Genomic DNA, 23,018 nt, shown 5'->3' with positions numbered 1-23,018 from the left:
GGAAATTACCCACTTAATGAGCATAACAAGCTTAATTATTTATTCTGCCTTCGGAGGGGGATACCTCCCTCTGCCCTTCAGGGTCCTGAAGGCACAAAGAGTCCTCCAGGTCCAGAACCCCCTTTTCTTATCTTCTAAAACAGAAAATGCTGGTTAGATTGAAAATGGTCAGAGGAGAAGCTAATCTTCACACATATATAAAACTCAAAAGCAAACCACATTAATTTAGACTGCAGGAGATCTTCTTTTCTCTGAACCTACTGGACTCAGACTAAATGGAGCATGTCTGTCTGTTTGCTCCTTGCCTCCTTCTATTTCTCTTAAACTCTCGGCTGAAATCAGACCAGACAGTGAGCACCCTATCCTAGAGGGACTTGTCAGTTAATATGCCCTTTTCTCTTCCTATCTCTCTCCGCCGTGAATCCAAGATTTCAGTGAATCACAGAGTGATGCATCTGTACCACAAACTCACCCACATTCTGAGCTTGTACAGCACATATACACAGTACACATTACTCCCGGAAGCGCGTGCCCGTGCAAACATCAACCAGAGCGAGGGCGAGAGCGAGAGCGGCTTCATCTGGTGGCAGTGCTGCACGGAACTTGCTCGGTAAGAATGTCTCCAATACAAAGGAGTGTGTTTTTGCTTGTGAGGGATGATAACTTTGCTCAGGCCCAGTCCGACGCTGGATTTGCACATAGTTTGATACTGAAAGACAGAGCAGTTGCAGCTATAAAAGATCCCGGTCATGATTCAGAACTGCCGGCAGTAAGTGAAATCGCATCAAATGTCTGTTTTGTAGGCATTCGGTGCTTAAGTGCTTGTCACTCTTTAGCTCCACCCTCGGCGCGCCTCCAGGAGCTCTGCTTTATTTCTGGACAGTATGTATCTTTCTATTATAAATATGATAAAACTAAAGACTTTTTGGAGACATGAAGGATGCACTACTCAAGATGTCTTAAAACTACTTAAAATAGGACAAAACAAACAAACAAATAAGCCAAATTTATTCAATGAAAATATTACTGATTTTAATTAACAAATGAAACATCTGTTCTTGTCTCTCTTTGAAAACAGGATTCCCACAGTCAAACCTGGGTATGTGAGGTGGATTTTTTACCCTGAAAATTAATGTAAAATATTAAAATTGTATAACTTTATATAAACGTATGGGCATGAATTTATGTTTTTCTAATGTCATCAAACTTTTAAATGTTTTATTTATATGTTTTAGCTTGAAATTGAGTAAATAAATATATATAAATAAATACAAATCTTATCCTTAATTCTTTATCCAATAAATCACGAAATACTGGAAAAGGCTTGAGGCCTTAAGAGTGAGCCAAGATCTCAACTTGATCTTTGAGCAACAAATACAGCAGGTGGTAAAATATGTATTTTCCCATCCAAAAATGCTAAAATAAAATCATAATTGACAGATGCTGAAAGTGTCAATCCTACCAGTATACTGTATCTTCCTGTAATGTTCCATCAAATCTCTTGAAAATAAAAACTCCTTTTCAAAACAAACAGGGCATTTTAAAAGATCTCAATTTTGATTTTATTTTGGCTCTCAGCATGAAGCCCTGAGCCTTTGCTTGTTGAAGCTTGTGAGGACTATTTGTTTTTACTGCACTAAAAAGATCATAGTCATGGAAGATGCTGCCGTGGTGCAGAGATCAATACTGCATCACTCTGAGTTTCTATGTGTATAAAAGAGATATTGATTATAAAAACATTCTGTATATTGAGATTAATTGAATCAACAGCGAGCAAAAGTCAAGCCACACATCAACATACAGAACTGTCAAAGCTCATATGTAAGTGACATATAGTATCAGCATTATGGATCAGTTCAGCAGAATTGATCCAAATCATCATGCAGAGATGTTAATACTTTGGTTGCAGTCTATTTGTGTGGACCCCTTCATGGCCTGAGAACATAGAAGGTTGGATTGCAGTTACTGAAGCTCTCAGCGTTTCGGTCAGAGCCAGTTAAAGATAATAGACTTCAGTAAAAACACTTTAACAAAGGGAGATTACAGGCATTCCACCCGACACGCACAACGGAAGGCTTTTATCCATCAGTTTGCCAAAAAAAATGGATATGAATCATTGAAGTGAGTTTAAAAGTCTTAAATCCGTTTTAAATGTGATTTACAGTTTGATCTGAAACACAGTCCGAAATCAAAGAGCTTGCGCGCACACACACACACACACACACATAACATTCCTGCTCTGGGATTCTTTATGAATTCTATCCTCAGGGGTTTACAAGTAAGTGGAGGCTTTTAACTGCGACAGTTGAGTGAGTGAGTTCCTGTGTGAGAGAGAGAGAGTGCACAATGAGGCTTGAAGGATAAGAGAACATATGTGCCCGTAAGCCACGCCCCCGTCTGTCCATCAGCCTAACTGACAGGTTTAAACAGACAGTGGCAGTGATGGATAGGCGGGACTAATAGCTGCTCCACCTGATTTAGCAAAGAGGGAAGGCATCTTTGATTTATCTTTATTCTTCTAGTTTTCCCATTTCTCTCGACTGAAACTTGCCACTATTTTTCTCTTCCCACCTTCAATAACTACACCTCCTCACTCCCTCGCTCTTTCTCTTTGACTTGGGAAAAGCAGCATGTGTGTGCACTGAATTCTCACCCCTGGGGTTACTGAGTGCCGCTTCAGTGGCCTTGCCTCCATCGCCGCACTGGTTCGGGTGGAAGGGTGTGCACAGCTCCCCGCTGCCAGCCACCACCTCCATGTTCCTGCTGAGATCTATTGGTTCAGTCAAAGTCTTCAGGCGGTACAGCTTCCCGCCGCTGGTATCTGACAGATAGAGCGACTCACGCATAGGATCCATAGACAAGTAGTACTTATGAGCCGGACTAGAGCTGGAGAAAGAGAATTTTAAAAAGGCTTTATGATGAAGCAGGGCTACACACACATATTGGCAACATACTTATGCTTAAACTATTTCATAAAGTCTGAATCTATACTAAAAAACAACCACACAAAGACTTGTGCACACACAAGGTTAGAGTAAAAAAAAACCTCCAGGTCTCAGTGCCATGCAGAAATTTCAATTATTCTGAACTCATGCCCCAATCAAAACTCGGAGCCCCACCAGTGTGTCGGACCCCTGCCGGTCTATAATCTTCTTTTCCTTTCCTTCCATCCATTTCTGCCCTAAGAGAAAATCTACCTGCTGCCTCTTTCTCAATTGTTCCTTAGGCAGAAAAAAACAAAACAAAACAAAACAAAAAACCTTTTCTAAAAGAGCGAAACACTTTTCCCAAAAATTTTGATGAGGCCTTTTTTGTCTTTTTGTCAGAACGTTCTTCAGGTTGTGTCTCTGTCAAAGCAAACACATCCTCTGACACATCTCCTGTGGTGTCTGAGTTGTGTTAAGTTTTGTGCTTGAAGATTTTGAGGAATTCTGTTGCTCTGACATTGAAGGGAAGTTGATTCACTCTTTTGTGTTTAAGGACAGCAGAGTGCTCAGAATTGTGTAGGGACTGTGAGGTCAGGCTAAAGGGGAGTAGTTCATGTTGCTCAACCACTAACAACATCAGAAAAAGTGTACACTTACAGTGCTCTAACATAAGTTGCTTTCAATTAAAATAGACTCACAAATTGCATTAATAGCTCACAAAGCCATTAACCAAATTTAAATCAATACTGAAATGGTAAATTCATTATCATTTCTCTAAAAGCTGTTTTTGTAATAATAAAAAGGAACCGTTTCTGTAGCTCAACTGCTAACAACACCAAGGTCATGGGTTCAGCTCCTAAAATGTGACTGACAAAATGTACAAAATGTACAATTGGAATTGAAATGTTAATACTATAAGGTTCTTTTGAGTCTTTGCGATGTTGAATCAGACACTGGTTTGATCAGAAGCGTTATCTCCAAAAGAAGGCTGAAGGTAGGATTTCCCCCTTGCTGTGGGATGTAATGCTGTGTGCAAACACACACACAAACGCAAAGATAAAGGATTACAGTGCGCTTGTCAGTGTTAGTCTGTGGGGCAGAGGTCTATCCCACACTCTAACTTCCTCTCTGTGGGGGGCACCGTTTCTAAATTCACATGAAACGAGGAAGATCTAGAGACGATAAATGGGAGACTGCGCTGTGACGCTGCCAGCGGATTGCTGAGAAAAGCTGTTAGTGTTCAAAACCATTGACCAGAACAACGCCTGAGTTGGATTCCTGACCACACACTGAAGATTACAAGCAACATTAACCACTGTGTGGCTTCAAAAACATATCCACAGATACACAAATACACACATATGTGGGTGCACACATAAACATAGAATAATATACACAGATGGGTACATAATTACAGACATATACACATTGAAATACCATGCACTGAAATGAAATGATAAAAGATGGTCTCTATTAGAAGTTAATTAAAGGCGATGTGCTCAGTAGTAATTAAAAGTAAACAATAAATAAATCAAATGGATAAAAAAAGAGGGGACAAATGAGGTCAACAAAGGAATACAATCGCAGCTTTATTTGTAGGTTTGAAGGAAAAGGCTTTAGTCATTAAAGCTAAGGATTAATTGTATTTATTGACTGAAGTTTTGAGGTTACTAGTATTTTTTAGCATTAATATTATAATAAATAGGAATATTTATGTATTTTTGAGCAGTACTGTATTGTGAGTTTAATGAGATAGAAAAAAAGACAAAATATGTTAACTTTATTTTAAAGCTTCTTTAAGAGAAAAGATCCAGTTTTTAGAATTTGATCTTGCTGACTTACTATAGGGGCTGTTGCCTCTAAATTTGTTGTTTTGCATTTGAGACTCGAGTCACTCCAAGGTTGATGCATGAATGAATGGAGATTCAAAATAAAAATAATGAATTCAAGCACAGGTGCAGTGTATAAATGACTGAAAGACTACATGGTGATATCGGTTCACAAAAGAAACATACCTGTGTCTAATATCACGATTTCTGGAAGCATAACATGGAGAAAATTTAAGTCAACAATTAAAAACATATTCCTCAGAAGATGATTTCATCATTTCACTATGATGAAAAGGTTTATAACCTATGAACAGTGGATATGATTTTTTAAATATTTTTTTTTACCTCAAGTAATTTTTACAAAATCTTATAATTAAATATTCTATACATATATTATATTTTATATTTTATATAATATTTTAACAAAACAGTATAATTTTAAATGTCACTATGTGACCATTTGATTTGATTTATTTAAATGGGTATATATAAATATATATAAATAAATAAAAAATGTTTGATCTTTTTATTAATAAACAAAAAAAGAAATGAAATACGACAGTTACCTATTAAAAATATATATAATAATAAAAAATCAACGGGGTTCAGAAATGACTGATCATTTGCTGATGGAAGATGGCAGACCTGAGCTCCAAGATGCTAATGACGAATCCGTTGGGCAGAATCCTGCGGATGTAGTTAAAATCCCCTACATACACACTTCCATCCGAACCGCAGGCCAGAGCGATGGGGGCAAACAGCTTCTGCTCCACGGCCGGCCCGTTGCAGTTTGGACAGGGGATTGTACGAACCACCCCTGTCCCCATCACTGTGGAGATGACAACAGGCTGCTGGGAAATAAAGACATTCTCTCCGTTACCTTTATGAAGGATACCTGCAGAAGAGAAAATAAACAGAATATTAGATTGAAGCCTTTATATATCAATGATGAAATGTGATGTTGCTAGAAGACCCCGCAGAAACAAACTGAAGAAAAGAATGATACAAACGGCCATCTAGGGAGCTCTCAGGAGCCAAAGGTTTTATTGACCAGGAGGATGTTAGATTTAAATGCGCTCTATGTTGGGCTTTTTTGGTAAACATGTTGCTATCTCAAGGTCATGGGTTAAGCTCATTTTTTCCACGAGCACAAGAAGGTCAAGGGATCAACATTTCATTTTAAAACAGTGTTGGAAACATTTATGATTTTGGTATTATGAATAGATTCTTTTAGCTCTCAGTCTTAGAGTAGAAGAGTAGTTCACTTCCAGAATGAAAATTCTGCCATCATTTACTTAAGCTCCACATGTTCCTAACCTGTTTGAGTTTTCTTCTTCTGTTGAACACAAAAGAAGATATTTTGAAAAATGTTGGAATCCAAACAGTTGATGGGCATCATTCATTTCTATAGTATTTATTTTCCTACTGTGAAAGCCAATGGCACCCATCAGCTGTTCGGATACGGAACATTTTTCAAAATATCTTCTTTTTTGTTCAACAGAAAAAATAAACTCACACAAGTTTGGAACAAGTGGAGGGTGAGTAAATGATTGCAGAATTTTCATTCTGGAAGTAAACTCCTTTAAAACATGAAAATTCATCATAAAACAATTCTTCAAAGATTATATGAAATTATCATCATGTGAAAATAAAGTTAATTAAAAATTAACTCTGTGAAAATGACTTTTTTTTACACAAATTATTATTATCCAACAGTAAGGACAATGGCCAACAATCTTGCACTAATGCCATTTTATCGAATGTTAGTGTATTTAGTTACAAACTGCGTTGGTGAAGAGCATGCTTGAGATGAAATATAAGATGTGAAAAATCAATGTAAATATTTTATGCATCATCTCTAACTAAGCTGTGATTTTGTTATGCTAAAACTGTGAAAACATTAACTAATTGTGTGTTTTCAGGGGCACAAGGAAACATAGCCTGTCAGTTTATTCCAAAAATGCTTAAAATTTTATTTTCTTAATTCCCACCACAAAATGAATGTTGATTTGAGACATGGATGAAATTAGGGGCAAAAAACTAATATATGACAGAATTTTCCAGAAATGCAGTTTATTTGTTGGACATTTCAGAAAGGAAAGTAAATAAACAAATGATCTGAAAGTGTTTTAATTTAATTGAAGAAAACACCTATGTGCATGAGTGTTAGAGTGTGCGTATGTGTGTGTGTGTGTGTTTGTGTGTGTGTGTGTGTGTGTGTGATAATCCCTCACCACTCTCCATGTTGAGGACGTGGTGTTGGTTCAGTGTCCATCCGCCCAGGTTTGAGGGCATCAGCTCAAAGCCCTGCAGCTGAGCGACTCTCTTCTCCCAGAGCACAACGTCCAGACAGGATTCATACTCATATCCAACAGAGACTGTCATTAATTCACACACATACACACACATGTAAATGCCAGACTTAGTCCATTAAATAACATCATGATCATCATCATCAAAACCCAAAAGAGACAAACCATCACCATCATCAGAATAAACAAAGTTACCAAATCATACACAGTTTCATTGGTAATTCTTCTTTTTTAAGTGAAACTGCATAATTTGAATGCATAAACTACCAAGTATATTCAATAATTGCTGTCATTTTACTAGATTAATTATACTTTTATGAGCTAATATATAAAATCTTGATACTATTTATCATTTAAAAATGTATTTATCTAACTGAACAACATCTATAAATATCTCACTCTATAAATGTGTCACGTCATAGGAAAATGTTTAAAGAGCTGAATCCATCCTCGGAGTTAAGAGAGCAGCAGTTTGCCACAGTATATGTGGATGAATTATATTTGTTTCAGTTACAGTTGTGTTGCCATGGTGTTACTGTGAACTTAATTAGTCAGACAATAGCAACGCCTGAACTGTAGTCAACATAAACAGAGATAACAATTATTATTAAACAATAATTATAGTTGCCTATTTGCAAGGCAGAGATCCTGAGTCATGAGGATGTTTATTTATCGTCTTTCTACCTTTTAATAATATGTTACTGTCAAACTGTTATAAGCAGTACATTAGCATCCTGTAATTTGAGGATAAATAATTTCTATTTGTGAAAACAAATAATCAGCTGTTCACACATATTTCACACATTTGTTTATTAGAACCGTGAAATGTTTGCGTTTAATTCTGTTTGATTATTACTTGAAAACAGGAGTTAATTTCCTCCATAATAGCCAGTAATTACTCATTTTTAGGCATTATTCAGTAAGTACGTAAGTGTAAGTGTCTTTTCAATGAGCAAAAGATGACAGAATCAGACTCTCAGCAGTGTCTGATTGCTGTCATTGTGATGGATCTCAAAATAACGGAAAGGGATACAGTGAGAAAGTGGGGCTGCGATCGTACAACAGAAGGATAAAGTTGTGAGTCCTGTTTGGAGCACTAAATGGTTGCTCATACAAAATGAAGTTACAAAAGACAATGACAACCACATTCAAGTTAGCTCCTTATATTTTCCAGGGGTCACACATTCCAAGTTCGAATGATTTGTGCCGTTTGAATGGAAGCACACTTGACCCACAGTTGTCAGTTACATCATTGATATATCCAGGACATAAGTGTGAGCTTTGTAGGTATAATCATTTAACTAAATTTAAAAATAACTGTTTTCTATTTCAATATATTTTAAAATGTAATTTATTCTTGTGATGATTTGTCAGCAGCATTTACTCTGGTCTTCAGTTTCACATGATCCTTCAGAAATCATTCTGATTACACCGATTAGGTGTTTAAGAAATATTTGTTATTATTATCAACTTTGAAAAGTTGTTCTGCTCAGTATTTTTATGTGAAATGTGATACTTTTGTCAGGATTCTTTGATGAACAGAAAGTTCATGCATTCAAAAGAACAGCATTTATTTAAAATAGAGATCTTAGATGTCTTTTACTGTCAATTTTGATCGTGTTTGAAAGCTTATCTTCAAAATAAAAAAGACTTAGCTTTGACACACATGCACAGAGACCCTCACCGTGTGCCTGCACTAGCCCCGTGACCTGCTGTCCATAGATGTCGGTTTTATTCCAAGAGAAAACATAAATGAGGTTTGGAGCTGCAGGAAAGGATTTCAGAAGCTGCCGACCCTGGACGGCCACAGACAGATGGACTTTGGCCAAGCCCAACGGGAGGGTGGAATGGGTCAGAACCACCCTCAGGAGAGACCGATAGCCTGGAGCTCTGGAAGAGAGGTAGCTTAACTTCAGAATAGTAGCAGGGATAACCACCTCCTCTTGGACCGCCTACAGAGAGAGAGAGAGAGACAGAAGCAGACATGCAGGCGCAAAGAACAAAGATGAATTAGGCAGGGGCACGGTCAGAGTGAGAGAAATTAATTGTGTTTCTATTTACTGCATGCACTTTCCATACAGAACAAAACCCAAGCCAATGATCATAATGCTGCCAAATAAATGTCCCATAAACACAGGCTGTAGTTCTATAAGCCTACAGACACACAACAGCTTTGTTCCAAAACTGAGTAAGCTGTCTCGCTGTCTACTGCCTACATAGGCTACTGCCCTCCAAGACAGCATCTTAACTTAAATTAATTCTCATTAGGGACTGATTTGAAATGCTCTACATAAGCAGTAGGACTGTGTGAAAATGAAAAAAAAAAAAAAAAAACTTGATTTCCCTTGATATTGCAATCAATTTATTAATACTACAAATAAGAACACTTGATTTTGTGTGGGCGACTGAAAGTTACATTGTTTCTGTGGGCTACACATCTAAATTTAGCTGAGAACTGTGTTCCTGAATTATTTGCCGTTTCTTTAATCAGTCAACTTCAGAGAGTCTGTTTTCTTCAAACGTTCAGTAAATTATACACTCGAAGTGAGCAACGCATCAATATTAGAACGTTCTCATATTATAATCAACAAAGGTGTCAAGTTTACACCGTTTCACGAAACTGAGATTTGGACTCTTGCGAATGCTCACTTCATCATTTAAAAAAAATGTCTACAGTGCAGAAATCTTATTTTTACACCGTGTTTAGCCTTGTTGATTATAATAGGAACATTCTTCTTTTTCTAGCACCAGCTCGCAGTGTATAACAGCTATTACAGGTCTAACACTGCAAGCAAACAGTTTCATGTGTCACATAAATGGAGTTGAAGTATACAAGTGGTACGGTTTCACAGTATGTGGCTAAGATATTGCATCCAGTGTTTTCTCAGAGTGAGTGTGTCTTGCACCTGTAGTTCGGGTAGGACAGTTCCTCTGTCCTCACAGTCAGCGGCGAATCGCGGGAGGGGGGCGGAGAGAACAATGGCGTGTGGACTGATCAGGTTTTTCAAGTCGCATACAGGTGATTTGGACTCGGCTCTTTCCATAAAAACACGGTCCAGGACAATGAATTGGTTCCAGGGAAGCCAGACAGACCGAATCTGGGACAAAAACGGGGCTCGCTGGAACAATAGAGTCACAGAGATTCCGCCCACTGCCAGAAGATCAAAGCTAGCAGGAAAAACCAAAATACAAACACACTTAGAAACAAAGGTTTACAGTTTTTCCATCCAGTAAATATACATAAGACAGGACATAATGTATGCTATGATGTATATATAATAAGTTTGGGGTTGGTAAAATTGGTTAATGACATGAAAAGAAGTCTCCTATGCTCATTAATGCTGCATTTATGTGATAAAAAATACAGTAAAGATTTTAATATTGTTAAATATCATTACAATTTGATATAGCTCGTTTCCATTTCAATGCTTTTTCAAGCTGAATTTTCAGCAGCCATTACTCCACTCTTATGTGTCACAATCCTTCAAAACTCTTTCCAATATGCTGATTTGGTACTCAGGTAACATTTCTTTTTATTTTCTGTTGAAAACTGTTGTACTGTTGAATATTTGTGTGGAAACCATAATTTGCTTTTTTCAGGAGTCTTAAAGGTCCTATGACATGAAAATTTCACTTTCTGAGTTTTTTTATCTTTAATACGAGTTCCCCAAGCCTGTATATGGTCCCCAAGTTTCTAGAAATTTGAATCGGTGTAAATCGAGTTTTTTCTATCTTTCTCTGCCTTTGAGAAAATGGAAGCTCAAACGGGCTGATCTTGAATCTCCTCGTTGTGACGTTGCAACGAGAATTGTTACCTCCCCTTTCTCTGCTTTGCCCGCCCAAATATTTACATATAATTCAGTCGCAATGTCAGCACAGGCGACAGCCCTTACAAACAGACTTTTATGATATGGATTCAACAGCACCGGCACAAACAGTGAGTAACAGTGTTCATTAATGCCTGATCTGTGATCAGTGATTTCTGATGGGTAGCTAATCATTCAAGTTCACCCACTTTCTTTCTAAATCGTTTAATACTGTTTATGCATCAGTGAATCAAGCCAGTGACTAAACGATCAACTTCACGTTGTTTCTCTTAGTAACATGAAACAAATCTGTTATTTAAATTGTGATTTAACTACAGAGAGCGATCAAAGAACGCTCGCTTTTTTCCGGAGCTGTTACACATCGCGAGTATATCTGCACACTTGCCCAAACTGCCGTTACAATGAATGACGCTGTTATGCTGCACAACGGAGCTCTTACTGTATTCATGTGTTTGCAGTTAGCTGTGGTGAAAGCATTTTGTGAGATAACGTGTTGCAATAATTACGAGATCACTGCATCCACGCGATAAACAGACTCTGTCTACTCAATGCTCATCACTGCAGCCTTTCATGTGATGGGAAAAGATCGAAAAAATTTTTATATAATCCACACTTCCACGATTTGTTAATCTCGACAGCTGTTATAGTAAAAAAAAAAAAAATAATAATAATAATATATATATATATATATATATATATATATATATATATATATATATATATATATATATATATATATATATATATATATAAAGTTATATTTGAGAGGGGTTCCACATGAACGCATTTCGAATTCAACAATGTCAGCCAATCACAACAGTTGTTGTTTACTCACAGCAGACACTTTTTTACATATATTTGTGTGTGTGCATGTGTCTGTCTACTTTTTAAAATATCAGTCAATATAAATATGAAAATAAACTTTTTATAGTAAATTATTTAAAAACAAGGAAATATTAATACTAAGAAGTCCATGTCAAATAATTCTTCTATTCAACTAGCACTGTGAGACTTTTGCCTCCTTCTGAATGGACAGAAAGAACAGAGTATAAAGTATATATGGGCCCTATACAACAAGCAGAACATATACAGTACACTTCATAAATAGGAAATATACAGGAGAGATTAATACAGTGTCTTCAGTGCATTTTAGTGCATGTTCTATTACATGACCTTCTTTACACAGTCTATAAGAGTGTGTGTTACCTGCCATCCTGTCGGCTGAGTGTGTATCCATATTCAGGGTTATGCTGAAATGTGACGTTCACACCAACGAGAGGAGTTCCATCAGAGGCCAGAACCTGACCTCGAATAACACACACTCGACTGCACAGAGAGAGAGAGAGCGAGAGAGAGAGAGAGAGAGAGAGAGAGAGAGAGAGAGAGAGAGAGAGAGAGACATTGCAAGAGAAACCAAATGATCCATAAGGAGAGATCGAAACTGAGAGAGGAGCACTCTCTTTTCAGTAATCAGAGAAAAATACAATACATGCTTCAATCGATTCTAAACTTCCTCAAACTAGACGATGACGGCAAAAATCCTTCTGGAAGATTATTTTGGGGGTGAGTCAAACTGCTCAGAGCAGCTAGCTGTTACTGTATCGGCATATGAGAGCCTGAGGAAAACTTCACACACATTAATGAAACACTTGAATGCATTCATCTGTGTACGGACATATTTATGGACCAAAAAACACCATATCATAACACTTACTTTTTGGATAATTGAAGGTTCATTATTGCATTTCACGTAGCTTCAGACTGTTTGGTTGTTTTAAACACATGTACACATCTAATTAATTACTGTGCCCCCAACCGCCATAAGTCACACTTTTTATTTTGTGGACCAATGCTCACTATTAACTATGACTTTTGCCTCAACAAACTCATAATTTGCTGCTTATTGGTGGTTAGTAAGATATTTGTTAAAAGGGATAGTTTTATATATATATATATTTAAATATATATACAAATTTGATAAGCAGAAATTAGAATTACCTAGATAATTTTATGATTGTTTATCAAAATTACTTTGAAAAAGGAGCAGTCCATGATCTATTTCTCCCAAATAATTCAAGACACTCTGACCTTGTTTTTTCCCCTTTTCCAGCCAAAACATTGGCAACGTTAGCACACAAGGGCATGCTTGGGTATGTGCAATATCATTTCAATTTTGCATGTGAATGAGGATGTCAGAACAGATGCGGGCTGGTGCCTTAAATGGCCCGTCAATGCTGTCAATCGTGACCAAAGTCTGAACTAAAAAAAGGTAGTTGGTTTTGCACAGTCTGCCTTTACTTCTACCAAAATTTCAGTGCGATCACACAACAATTATAAAATAATAATAATATATTAACTTTCACGGTTTTAACAGGAAATTATGTGCATGTAAATATGGTCACAATCATGCTAACAAATCTTTGAGTATCTGGGAAAGATCATAATCAAGTGCTGATTTAAGATTATGAGTGCATGTGAGTTGTCTGAGTATGCGCTAATATTTGCAGGTGTCTGTTTATCACCTGCTGTCAAATGGCAGGTCTCCTGGAAGTATGTGTGTTGTGTCCCGACCAATGAGGAATCGCACACGGTCGAAGAACTGACGTGAAGGCAGTGTCTCGAAAGGGGCGTGGCTCTGCTGGATGATGTCACGTGGGTCAGGCGAGCCTTGGCACAGCGGGGCGCTCACACACACCTGCTGACTACAACAGTCTGGGTCGACACAGTCCATGAGACCATCTGAAACACACACACACATACACACTTTACATGCTGAGGCATGTAGCCTTGATGCAGCTTGCCCTTGCCCTGCATGTGTCTGTGTGCGCGTGATCTCATTTGTCAGCTCCATTAAAGGGGATCTGTGTTTTTAACCTCCCACAGGAGAAAGTCTCAGAGAGAATAACCCAGAAACCTCTCTCTCACTCACATGTTTACTTACACACTTTAAAGAGGACATGGGTATTTTAGACATATTGTTTATACATATACCTATCTACCTTTTTTTCCATTTTTACAATTCTTCTTAGCAGTTAATTTTGAATATACTGTTTATTTTTTAATTTAACTTGTCACCATTGGGAGTTTTTGTAAGATTTAGCCAACTTTTGTGGACACTTTTGCACCAAAAATATAGCTAACTGAACTCAGTTAGTATAAAAATAGTAAAAGTACCAATTCAAAATATCCATTTGCTATTTTTATTTATTTAAAATTGCATTTTATTCCTGTGATGGCCACTTTGAATTTTCAGTGTAACATGATCCTCCAGGAATGATTCTGATTGGCTGATTTGATGCTCAAGAAACATTTCTCATTATCAATGTTGAACAATACAGATATCTTCAATGACACTTTTGATCCATTTAATGCATCACTGCTGAATAAAATACATTTCTTAAAAAACCCCTGACCTTGCTGACCTTAAACTTTTGAATGGTAGTGAAGCTAGTCATGCTTAGTTAGAACAACACCTTTGTGAGTATGTGTCTGTTAACCTTAAGCTAAATTCATCCCTGCTATATCTGTCATCCACACAGATCATCTTCTATAGGGTTCTTTACCGTTGTCATTATCTTTACTGTCATTGCACTCAGTTTCCATGACAATATTACAGCCTGGCCCGCTCCATCCTGACTGGCACACACAATGCCAACCGCTCTGCTCCAGCGTACAGCGTCCATTACCGTTACACAACCCTGGACATGCATCTAAGGGAGAGAGAGAGAGAGAGAGCACATTAATAATCACAGTGTCCTTTCTTCAGGCCTTGAGTAAAACTGTTCAGATAAAAGACATCACAAAGTCATCTATTCCTTCCTCTATTCACTCTATCACACATACACTTACCTTTATCAAACAGATCCAGGTAATGTGCTGCTAAAAGAGTTACAAAATGAAAGACAGAGAGAACAAAGAGGAGACATTACATTGGAGACTTACTTCAGAGAAGCTCTTTGCAAGTGTGTATGTGCATTGGTGTTTTTTTTTTAAGTGTCCCTGTCGTTTGCAGCCTTAAGCGTATATTTGTCCCCCAAGTTTCACAGACTGTTTTCATCATGAGCGCCACAATTAAAGGAACACTCTTTGGCTCGGAGGAGGAAAACAGAAGTAAAAAGAGGAAGAGATAGACACGGGCAGAAAGAGAGAGACTGTTTAGTTTATCATCATCTAACAGTCAAGAGAGAGAAAAAAAAACACAGCTCCACCTTAGTTGATAAATGCACAATGCTTGTCAAATGACTGCTAAAAATGGTTGAAAAGGCAAAATATCATCAAGATCAGATATTTACAAAGTGTCTACAGCATGATTTCAAAAGATTGTCAGTGAGAATTTAGATTTTTCTTTTTTTATGCTAATGTGTTAATCAAAAATGACACACCCCTGTCAAAGGGTTGGCAAAATGTCGGGTAAATTTCAAGACTAAAATGAGATGTTACTTAAAAAACATCAGTGTTAAGGTCTATTCACATGAAGAACAAGACTAAAAAGTATTGTGAGAAACAAACAATTTTACACATTAAAACTACTGCCAACGATTCCACTTACATCTCTCTCATCTTATCTCTCGATCTATCTCTCGATCTATCTCTCGATGTATCTCTCTATCTATCTCTCTATCTATCTATCTCTCGATGGATCTATCTATCTATCTATCTATCTATCTATCTATCTATCTAGAAAATCCCTCTTAATTTAATAATCTTTTAGATATTTTGGTGGGAAACAAGACAAAAAATCTAAGATAGAAAATATTTTATATATATATATATATATAAATAAATCTTACTAACTCCAAACTTTTGAAATGTATAATAGTATATCTAATGTTGTCCAATATTGTCATATAATAGCATAATATTGCTAGTGTCACTCTAACATACCAATAGTGCAGTGCTCTCCCTCCCAACCAGGCTGGCAGACACACTGTCCATCCCTGCACTCTCCATGTTCTTCACAGATTGGATGGCATGCCTGTTTGTCACAAGTGGTCCCCTCCCACCCCTCCTCACATTGGCAACGCCCAGCAACACACACACTATGGGTGCTGCAGGGAACGGGACAAAGCTCTGAAAAAAAGAATGCAACAGAGAGAAAAAAAACATTTGCTATCATTACTATTCATTACAATCTAAACTTGGTCAATTTTTGTTTATGTTGCTGCTGCTTCATCACAGTGGTCTTTGGATTCTATACTGACACCTATTGCATGCACAAAGTACTGCATTTTTATTAAATCTTGCCACTTCACATGAAAGCTGTCGAACTTTTGTTGTCATTCTTTTAGTCTGTTTTCCTCCATTTTTTCCTAAATAAACAGTTTATGGACATTCTTGAAATCAATCCAGTGATTTTCTGTGTGTTGTTGGTGGATCATGCTGGTTCACAGCTGGCTTCTGCACTGCTCCATGACCGCTGAGAGCTCACTTCCTGCAGTGGTTATATCTTGAACGGAGGAATTTAGTGGTGTGGTCATGCTCTGCACTTGACGTCCCAGCGTTTTTTCCTCAATCTGTGGCATGGCTGCTGCCAGTCGTCACGGATTGTTTCATTGCTCCAGTAGGGACTGCTTATTTGGACTTTTTCACTCATTCTGTTTGGACTGTCTGGCGCATTGCACACAATCTGAGCACACTGGCTTAGAGTACTATATATACAGTAATCAATATTCTTTGCTGTATATAAGAGCTCATAAATAGGTGACCCCTGATTTCATCAGATTTTTCCTAGATGACTTATTTTGTTCAACATTTTTTTTTCTTGAGTACAATGTGGAAAATTGTAAAAAGAAGAGAAATTCACACACATTCTCTCCTCTCCATCTACAGCCTGCTTTATCACACCAGCCTAAACTGTCCAATTGTTACAGTGGTTTTGCATTCAAGACAGTTTAGCATGGTTTCATGACAAAAACAATTTCCCTGAACGAGTAAGATATCTCTGCTCTCTGGCCCTCAGACAGAATGGCTCTGTCTTCACGCGTACTTACAGGACTGGTGACAGGTCAAACTGAGATGACAGATTTTCATATCTTAAAAGTCACGTAAAATCAGCTGCCACTTTTCTCCTCTGGAACTGCAGCACTGAGCATTGAGCTTCGACAGCCTCTCCTCTGTCTTTCTCACTCCTATCACCCTCTACGTCTCGTACCGTTCAAAACAAATTATCCTTGCAGTTCCATAAAGCACATCGGACTAGAGTTCTTCCGCTCAATCACACGTGAGATATAAATGTCTTGAAATGACAGGAAGGGCATTAGACCGGAATGTTTATTAATATACACATTATCAATTTAACTGCTCGGTCATGGAAACAGCCAGTTTCATGCTGTAATATTCATGCATTTTGATAAATATTGCAGTTTGATCATCTAATATTTAATAAATGCTTTCATATTCTAGCCAGTGGGCAAAAGGCAATGAGTTACAAAATCCTGTCGATCTTCCAGATGAGCAATCTCTTTGCAATAAAAAAAGTGTTCTTATTTAAGTATCATCATTGTTAACCAGGAAATGACGAAACTGGTGGCACATTCCATGAACAGGGTAAAAAATAGGCCCTAAAATGCTCACACAATAAGAAGTTCCATTTGCAACAAATTGTTCAGTGAAAGGAACGGTTTAACCTTCAGAACATATCGATTGTCAATCTCAGGAGTGGTCAGACTAAATATCCCAAAAGTATTTTTTTTCTTATTCATTTTAAATGAGGTCTACAATTTTTGCAGCCTTGTAACCTTGTAAAATCTGGGACATGTTTCCTACAGTTTGTTCAGTTTTATAGCAATAAAAATAAAATAAACATAAAACTTTAAATAAAAAAGTTTATTGCAAATTATGTTATCACTCAGTTGGTGCAAGTTATTTCAGGACCAAATGGTAGCTTGTGGTTATTATTAAACGTTTAGGTCCAATAAATTAACTAAAAATACTTATTTCAACATTTTCTTTCAGTAACTTACAGTAACAGGGATAAATGGTTGAGTTTGTTGAATGCAGTCAGCATGGCATTACTGAGAAAGTCAAGTGAGATTATTTAGTTCTCCTATCCCGCTGTAGAAAGAGATGGGAAATTCTACAACTAGCTAAACACAATGTAAGTTCTTGCATGAAAAAAAATTGATATTTAGGCCTCTAAAGCTTTTAAAATAGTAATTGGATACCAAAGTGTACCATACTCATGGAAAGTGCCCAGTATATAACATGCATTTAACTGCAATTCTCTCCCTCCTTCTGTAAAACACAAGGAAATGCTACAGTCTAGCAGGTTTCATTTAGAAGATGCACAATCAATCAGACAATAAGAACGAATCCGTTTTCTCTCTATTAAAGAAAGTACATTCCCCTTTTGCAATATATATCACATTACAATTAAAAGCCGATCCATACTACTGCACATAGGGCCCTGCTTTACTCTGTCAGACAGGAGCAAAAGTGGATTTGGAGTTTTGAAGTCAATAGTAACTGAATCAAGCTCAAATCAGAGACTTCTGAGAGAGAGAAAAGCATGAGCAAAGGATGAAAAAGCACTTTCAAGACTAGACTTACAAAGGATATGAAGAAAGCAAAAAGCCTGCACATGTCTGTGTGTTTTGACTGTTACTCACCCACGGAGCAGTCTTCACCACTCCATCCCTGTTCACACACACACACCCCTGTCTGGGCTTGGTACGCTCCATGACCTGAACAATGTTCTTTACAGGCAGGAAGTGCAGTCTCACAGCTCTCACCTCCCCAGCCTGCGGAACACACACACTCACCGCGCACACACACACCACGACCTGAGCACAACGGGTCCACGCAGTCCACTGCAATCACATACACGCACACACAATCAAACACACACAGAAATAACAGATTTGTCCATGAACAATTAATTATAGGTGCATGTAGGATGTATGTGCATATAAAGCCACATGCAAACAGAACTAGTTTTCCCAGAGGAAGTTTGGAAAATTGGGGCTTCACTGTTGTACTTCATGATTTTAATCCGGTTCGAATATAATTGTTCTTCACACAACTCAGTGCAAATTACCTCTGAGACATCTAATCCCATCCGGTTCGGAAAGCGTGTGATTGCAGTATATTATTATTTTCACAACGCTACTTCTCATATATTTTGACCTACGTCAAACACCATAATTACAGCTGAATTTCTTGTGCTGCCTAGTGCATCTTCATTATGGATTTGGACCATTTTGTATTCGATCTGGGTGGAATTACACTTGAGTGTTGTTCTGGTAAGCTGATGATTACTGAATAAAACAAATCATTAATTTAAACACTACGGTGTGTGTGCAAAAATGTATTTTTATTTTAGATTTCATGAAGGTTGAATTGAACACTTGATAAATTATTATTGTTTTTAAACTGAGCACAAGATGACAACCAAGATACACAGAAAAGGTACAATTAAATATCAAAAATCAGTTGGCATATACCCAACATCAAATGATTAATTACATATACATTTTACATATATATAAAATATATGCAATTTATTACTATTTTCATTATTATTGGTGCTCAGTTATAAATAATTGTTCTTATTGCTATCAATGTTTAAACTGTTTTTGGTGCTCAATATATATTTGTTGAAGCAGAAATACAATTGCTAAATGAATAAATGTAAATGTAGTAAAAGAATCAGATGTGTATTTAAATGTTTTCCTTAACAATGTATATTGTAATTAGATTAAATCATCTCTATTCGGTCCGTCAGTAAATGAAATGGGCATCTTCTGTTAATAATCCTAACTGAAACGTCATTTAGAAAATGAATTCTGTCTGAATTGTGCTTAAGACAGAGGCAGAGGAGGTGAAACATGAAAACAGCACAGTCAGAGAGAGTGCATAGCAAAAAAGAACAAGATACAAACACATGTAAATTCCAATTACAGCAACAACAATATGTTCACTTCAGTGTGTGTGTGTGTGTGTGTGTGTAGATGGGGAAGGTGTCTGATGGAAAAGCTAATTTGGTGGATGGATCTACATGGGTTTAAATTGAGTCTCTCTCTCTGTAACTCTCTCTGTAACTCTCTCTATCACTGAAATGGGGGCAATGAATTTTCAGCTTAATGGTTAAGGGAGAAAGTGTGTTTAAAATCCAATTACAGGACATTCATCATAAACAAGCCGTGGAGATAGACTAGTAGCTCTGTACGTAGACCCAGACACACTCGTACTCAGCATGATGGTCATGTTGCAGATGAGGGTTATTTGTGCTTCAAACTCAGTCTTTCTATCTAAAAATGAATCTAGTCCTTCAAAAGCTGAAAATGCTGTGTGTGGGGGGGGGGGGGTTACCTTGCTCACAGTTGTCGCCCTTGAAAGCTGGAGCACACACACAGATTCCGTTGAGACATTCTCCATTGTTTGAACAGGTGGGATCGATACACTGGCCTTCCTCCACCTCACACTCCGCCCCCTTCCATCCAGGGTGACACACACACACACCTTTCTCGTAATCGCCATTACCACTACACAGCACTGGGCAAGAATCTGAAATATACAAACAAAATCAGAAATAATCTGATCTTTGTAACACTGTATAACTGTAAGACTGTAATACTGTGTGAAAACAATGACCTGTTCATACTAAGAATGAAAATGATAAAGACAACAGTTTCGATAAAGTGTCCACACCAATGTGCAATAATGTTCTGTTTATTCAAAGAGCCTGCTGAAGTTACGTCGTCTGCCTCTTTAAAGGCATTTTTTACATATTTGTTAAACCTGTCCTGACAGTAGAATATGAGACAGATAATATGTGAAAAAAATCAAGCTCCTCTGGCTCCTCCCAGTGGTCCTATTGCCATTTGCAGAAAATACATCGCTCCCGTTAAGAAACAACCAATCAGAGCTGCGGTCCGTAACTTTGTTTGTGTTCAAAATGTAGAAAAATGAACATAATAAGCAAGTACACCATGAATCCATTTTCCAAACCGTGTTTTTAGCTTGTCCTGAATCACTAGGGTGCACCTATATTAAGTGTTTATATTCGTACTATTTTAGATTGCTTCGGGGATAACGCGGCGGAGTAACCCAGTACCTTTGTGATTCTTCATAGACATAAACAGAGAGAAGTAGTTCCGGCTACGATGTTCTTCCGCAAGACGCAAGCAGTTCTGTTTATTAACCGCTAGAGTGTCAAAAGTTACCGACTGCAGCTTTAATGTTTAAATGGTTAGTTCACCCAATAATCATACTTGACAAAAAAGTAATTTTGATTATTGGGTGAACTAACCCTTTAATGTACAGATAAAATGTTGAGTAATAATAACATATATTGTGATTATATTGTGCATTTGTGCATACAGTGACTGTGATCATGTTGTGTATATTATGTGCTATTATGTGATTATGTATCTTATTTTGATAATACTGTCTTTCATTGTGTGATTATGATGATGTTTTTCATTGTGGTCAGTTGTACCTTTTAAACAATCCGGCCCCAGGAAGCCAGTAAAACAGTGACAGTGTCCAGCGACACACTCTCCGTTACCGTTACAGTTAGTGAAGCAACCATCTATTGTTTCTGAACACACAAACACAACACAGTTCACTGCATAGTTAAATAATTCTGAAGTCATGAACCAATTTATTTAATTTACTGATATCAACAAAAACAGAGAAAATAATTGAAATGAAAAGGGAAAAAAAATAAAACAATCAATGTTGTGTTCTCACCTATGGGTGTGCTGTACACCACAACCTGTTCCATCTTGCGACCATCATTATAGAAGGCCAGGTACCAGGTGCCTACGTCAAGGTATTCCACAAAGCCTGTCTCCTGCAGAGGAGACACCAGCAGATTTCGCGGAGGAGGGTTCGGAATTTTGACTTTCCTCGAATCCTGCTTAATCAGCTGTTTCCCATCTAGCAACTTCACAAAGTCAAACTGGAGAAAAATGACATGCACACAGTAAAGTTACTTGTGTGTCTAATCTTAATTGTGTTAAAAAGAACATAGCACAGATCGACAGCTGAATTCATGCCCTTGGCACTGACCGTCCATAACTTGGTGCTCTTTGTCTCAGTATCACTCTGTACTTTACTGTATGTCTCTGATGTTGATGCTGCCAACCTTGGCATAGTCCACAAAGATAACAAGCTCCTATTTATATGTTTTATACTTGCCAAAACATGCATCCTACAGAACTGGAAAAAGAAAAGCAAGTATATCCACCCAACAATGGAAACAACCACGCTGCATTACATTCATCTAGGCAGTGTGTCTGGAAAACCCTCTGAATGCCTCGATGACTGGCAATCTATTTCAAGATACATTAATTTTAAAGCATGATACCAAACATACTCATTGTCTGCACCTGTGGGAAGTTTCCACAGGGTTAATCCATGGCATCCCACTTATCTTCTTCAACTTCAAATGAGGTATAACTACAGTGTGAAAAAGTTATGGAAACAAATCAAATCAAATATCTATAGTGCAACATGAACATTTAATTAAATTCAGCAACATTGCAGAGTAAACTAAGAAAGTAGCAATGAACCTAATTAAATTTAAACAAAGGAATAAATCATACAATGTAAATTCAAACTAGTACTGCTAAGAAATAAAATGAAACATCTGTAGCACTGAAAATGAAAAAAAATGACACGATCAGCTGAAGGGTTCTGAGCATGACAAGTACCAGTAGCGTTTCCTTTCACTAACAGTGGAAAGGCTCTGTAAATGTTTCACTGTTAATGGTATTAAGCATGTGTATTTGCTCCCTACCATGACTAATGTGTTAACGGCGGGCATAAACTAAGACTGATCCCCTTCCCATGCCTCAACATCCACACACATCACAGAAACAGGCCTGTAGTTTGAGCAAACACAGCCAGACACGCTCACAGTAACACAAACAGAGTCCAGATCAAGTCAGGAATCACTACAAATACGAGACGTTTACATCCAGGCATTTACAGCTCACCATCTGTGCTCATTTGACTCAGCCTGCGATCAGTATATCTGTGTTCAGCGTCTGTCTCATCACCTCGCACCACTGTGTCACTTCCATCCTGTAAGTGGGATGTATCTATCTCCAAGGAAACTGGAAAAGATATGTGGCGCGTGTGTCTTTCTGTCTGTATTTGGGGGGGGGGACTGGCAGT

At 37.5% G+C, this 23,018-nt stretch overlaps 1 protein-coding gene across 2 annotated transcripts in view; it reads right to left on the bottom strand.

Annotated features, from left to right (window-relative positions):
* Positions 1-23,018, bottom strand: part of LOC113091314 (teneurin-1-like) — a 139,527-nt gene that overhangs the window by 27,791 nt on the left and 88,718 nt on the right. The window contains exons 8-22 of one of the 2 annotated variants that reach the window (XM_026256747.1): positions 21,588-21,798; positions 21,334-21,435; positions 20,205-20,399; positions 18,503-18,703; positions 15,780-15,965; positions 14,745-14,774; positions 14,459-14,605; positions 13,418-13,634; positions 12,102-12,221; positions 9,975-10,236; positions 8,753-9,020; positions 6,991-7,134; positions 5,402-5,651; positions 4,943-4,963; positions 2,654-2,886 (exon numbers count right to left, since the gene is read on the bottom strand). In XM_026256747.1, the coding sequence (XP_026112532.1) occupies positions 2,654-2,886; positions 4,943-4,963; positions 5,402-5,651; positions 6,991-7,134; positions 8,753-9,020; positions 9,975-10,236; positions 12,102-12,221; positions 13,418-13,634; positions 14,459-14,605; positions 14,745-14,774; positions 15,780-15,965; positions 18,503-18,703; positions 20,205-20,399; positions 21,334-21,435; positions 21,588-21,798 (2,587 nt within the window). The remainder of the gene's footprint in view (positions 1-2,653; positions 2,887-4,942; positions 4,964-5,401; positions 5,652-6,990; positions 7,135-8,752; positions 9,021-9,974; positions 10,237-12,101; positions 12,222-13,417; positions 13,635-14,458; positions 14,606-14,744; positions 14,775-15,779; positions 15,966-18,502; positions 18,704-20,204; positions 20,400-21,333; positions 21,436-21,587; positions 21,799-23,018) is intronic. The other variant, XM_026256748.1, reaches the window with a different exon arrangement.

The sequence above is a fragment of the Carassius auratus genome, unplaced genomic scaffold (assembly GCF_003368295.1).
Source record: "Carassius auratus strain Wakin unplaced genomic scaffold, ASM336829v1 scaf_tig00214183_4049273_7079891, whole genome shotgun sequence".
Taxonomy (NCBI): Eukaryota; Metazoa; Chordata; class Actinopteri; order Cypriniformes; family Cyprinidae; genus Carassius; species Carassius auratus.
Note: the sequence above shows the minus strand (reverse complement) of the source record. Positions and strands in the feature narration are given on the sequence as shown.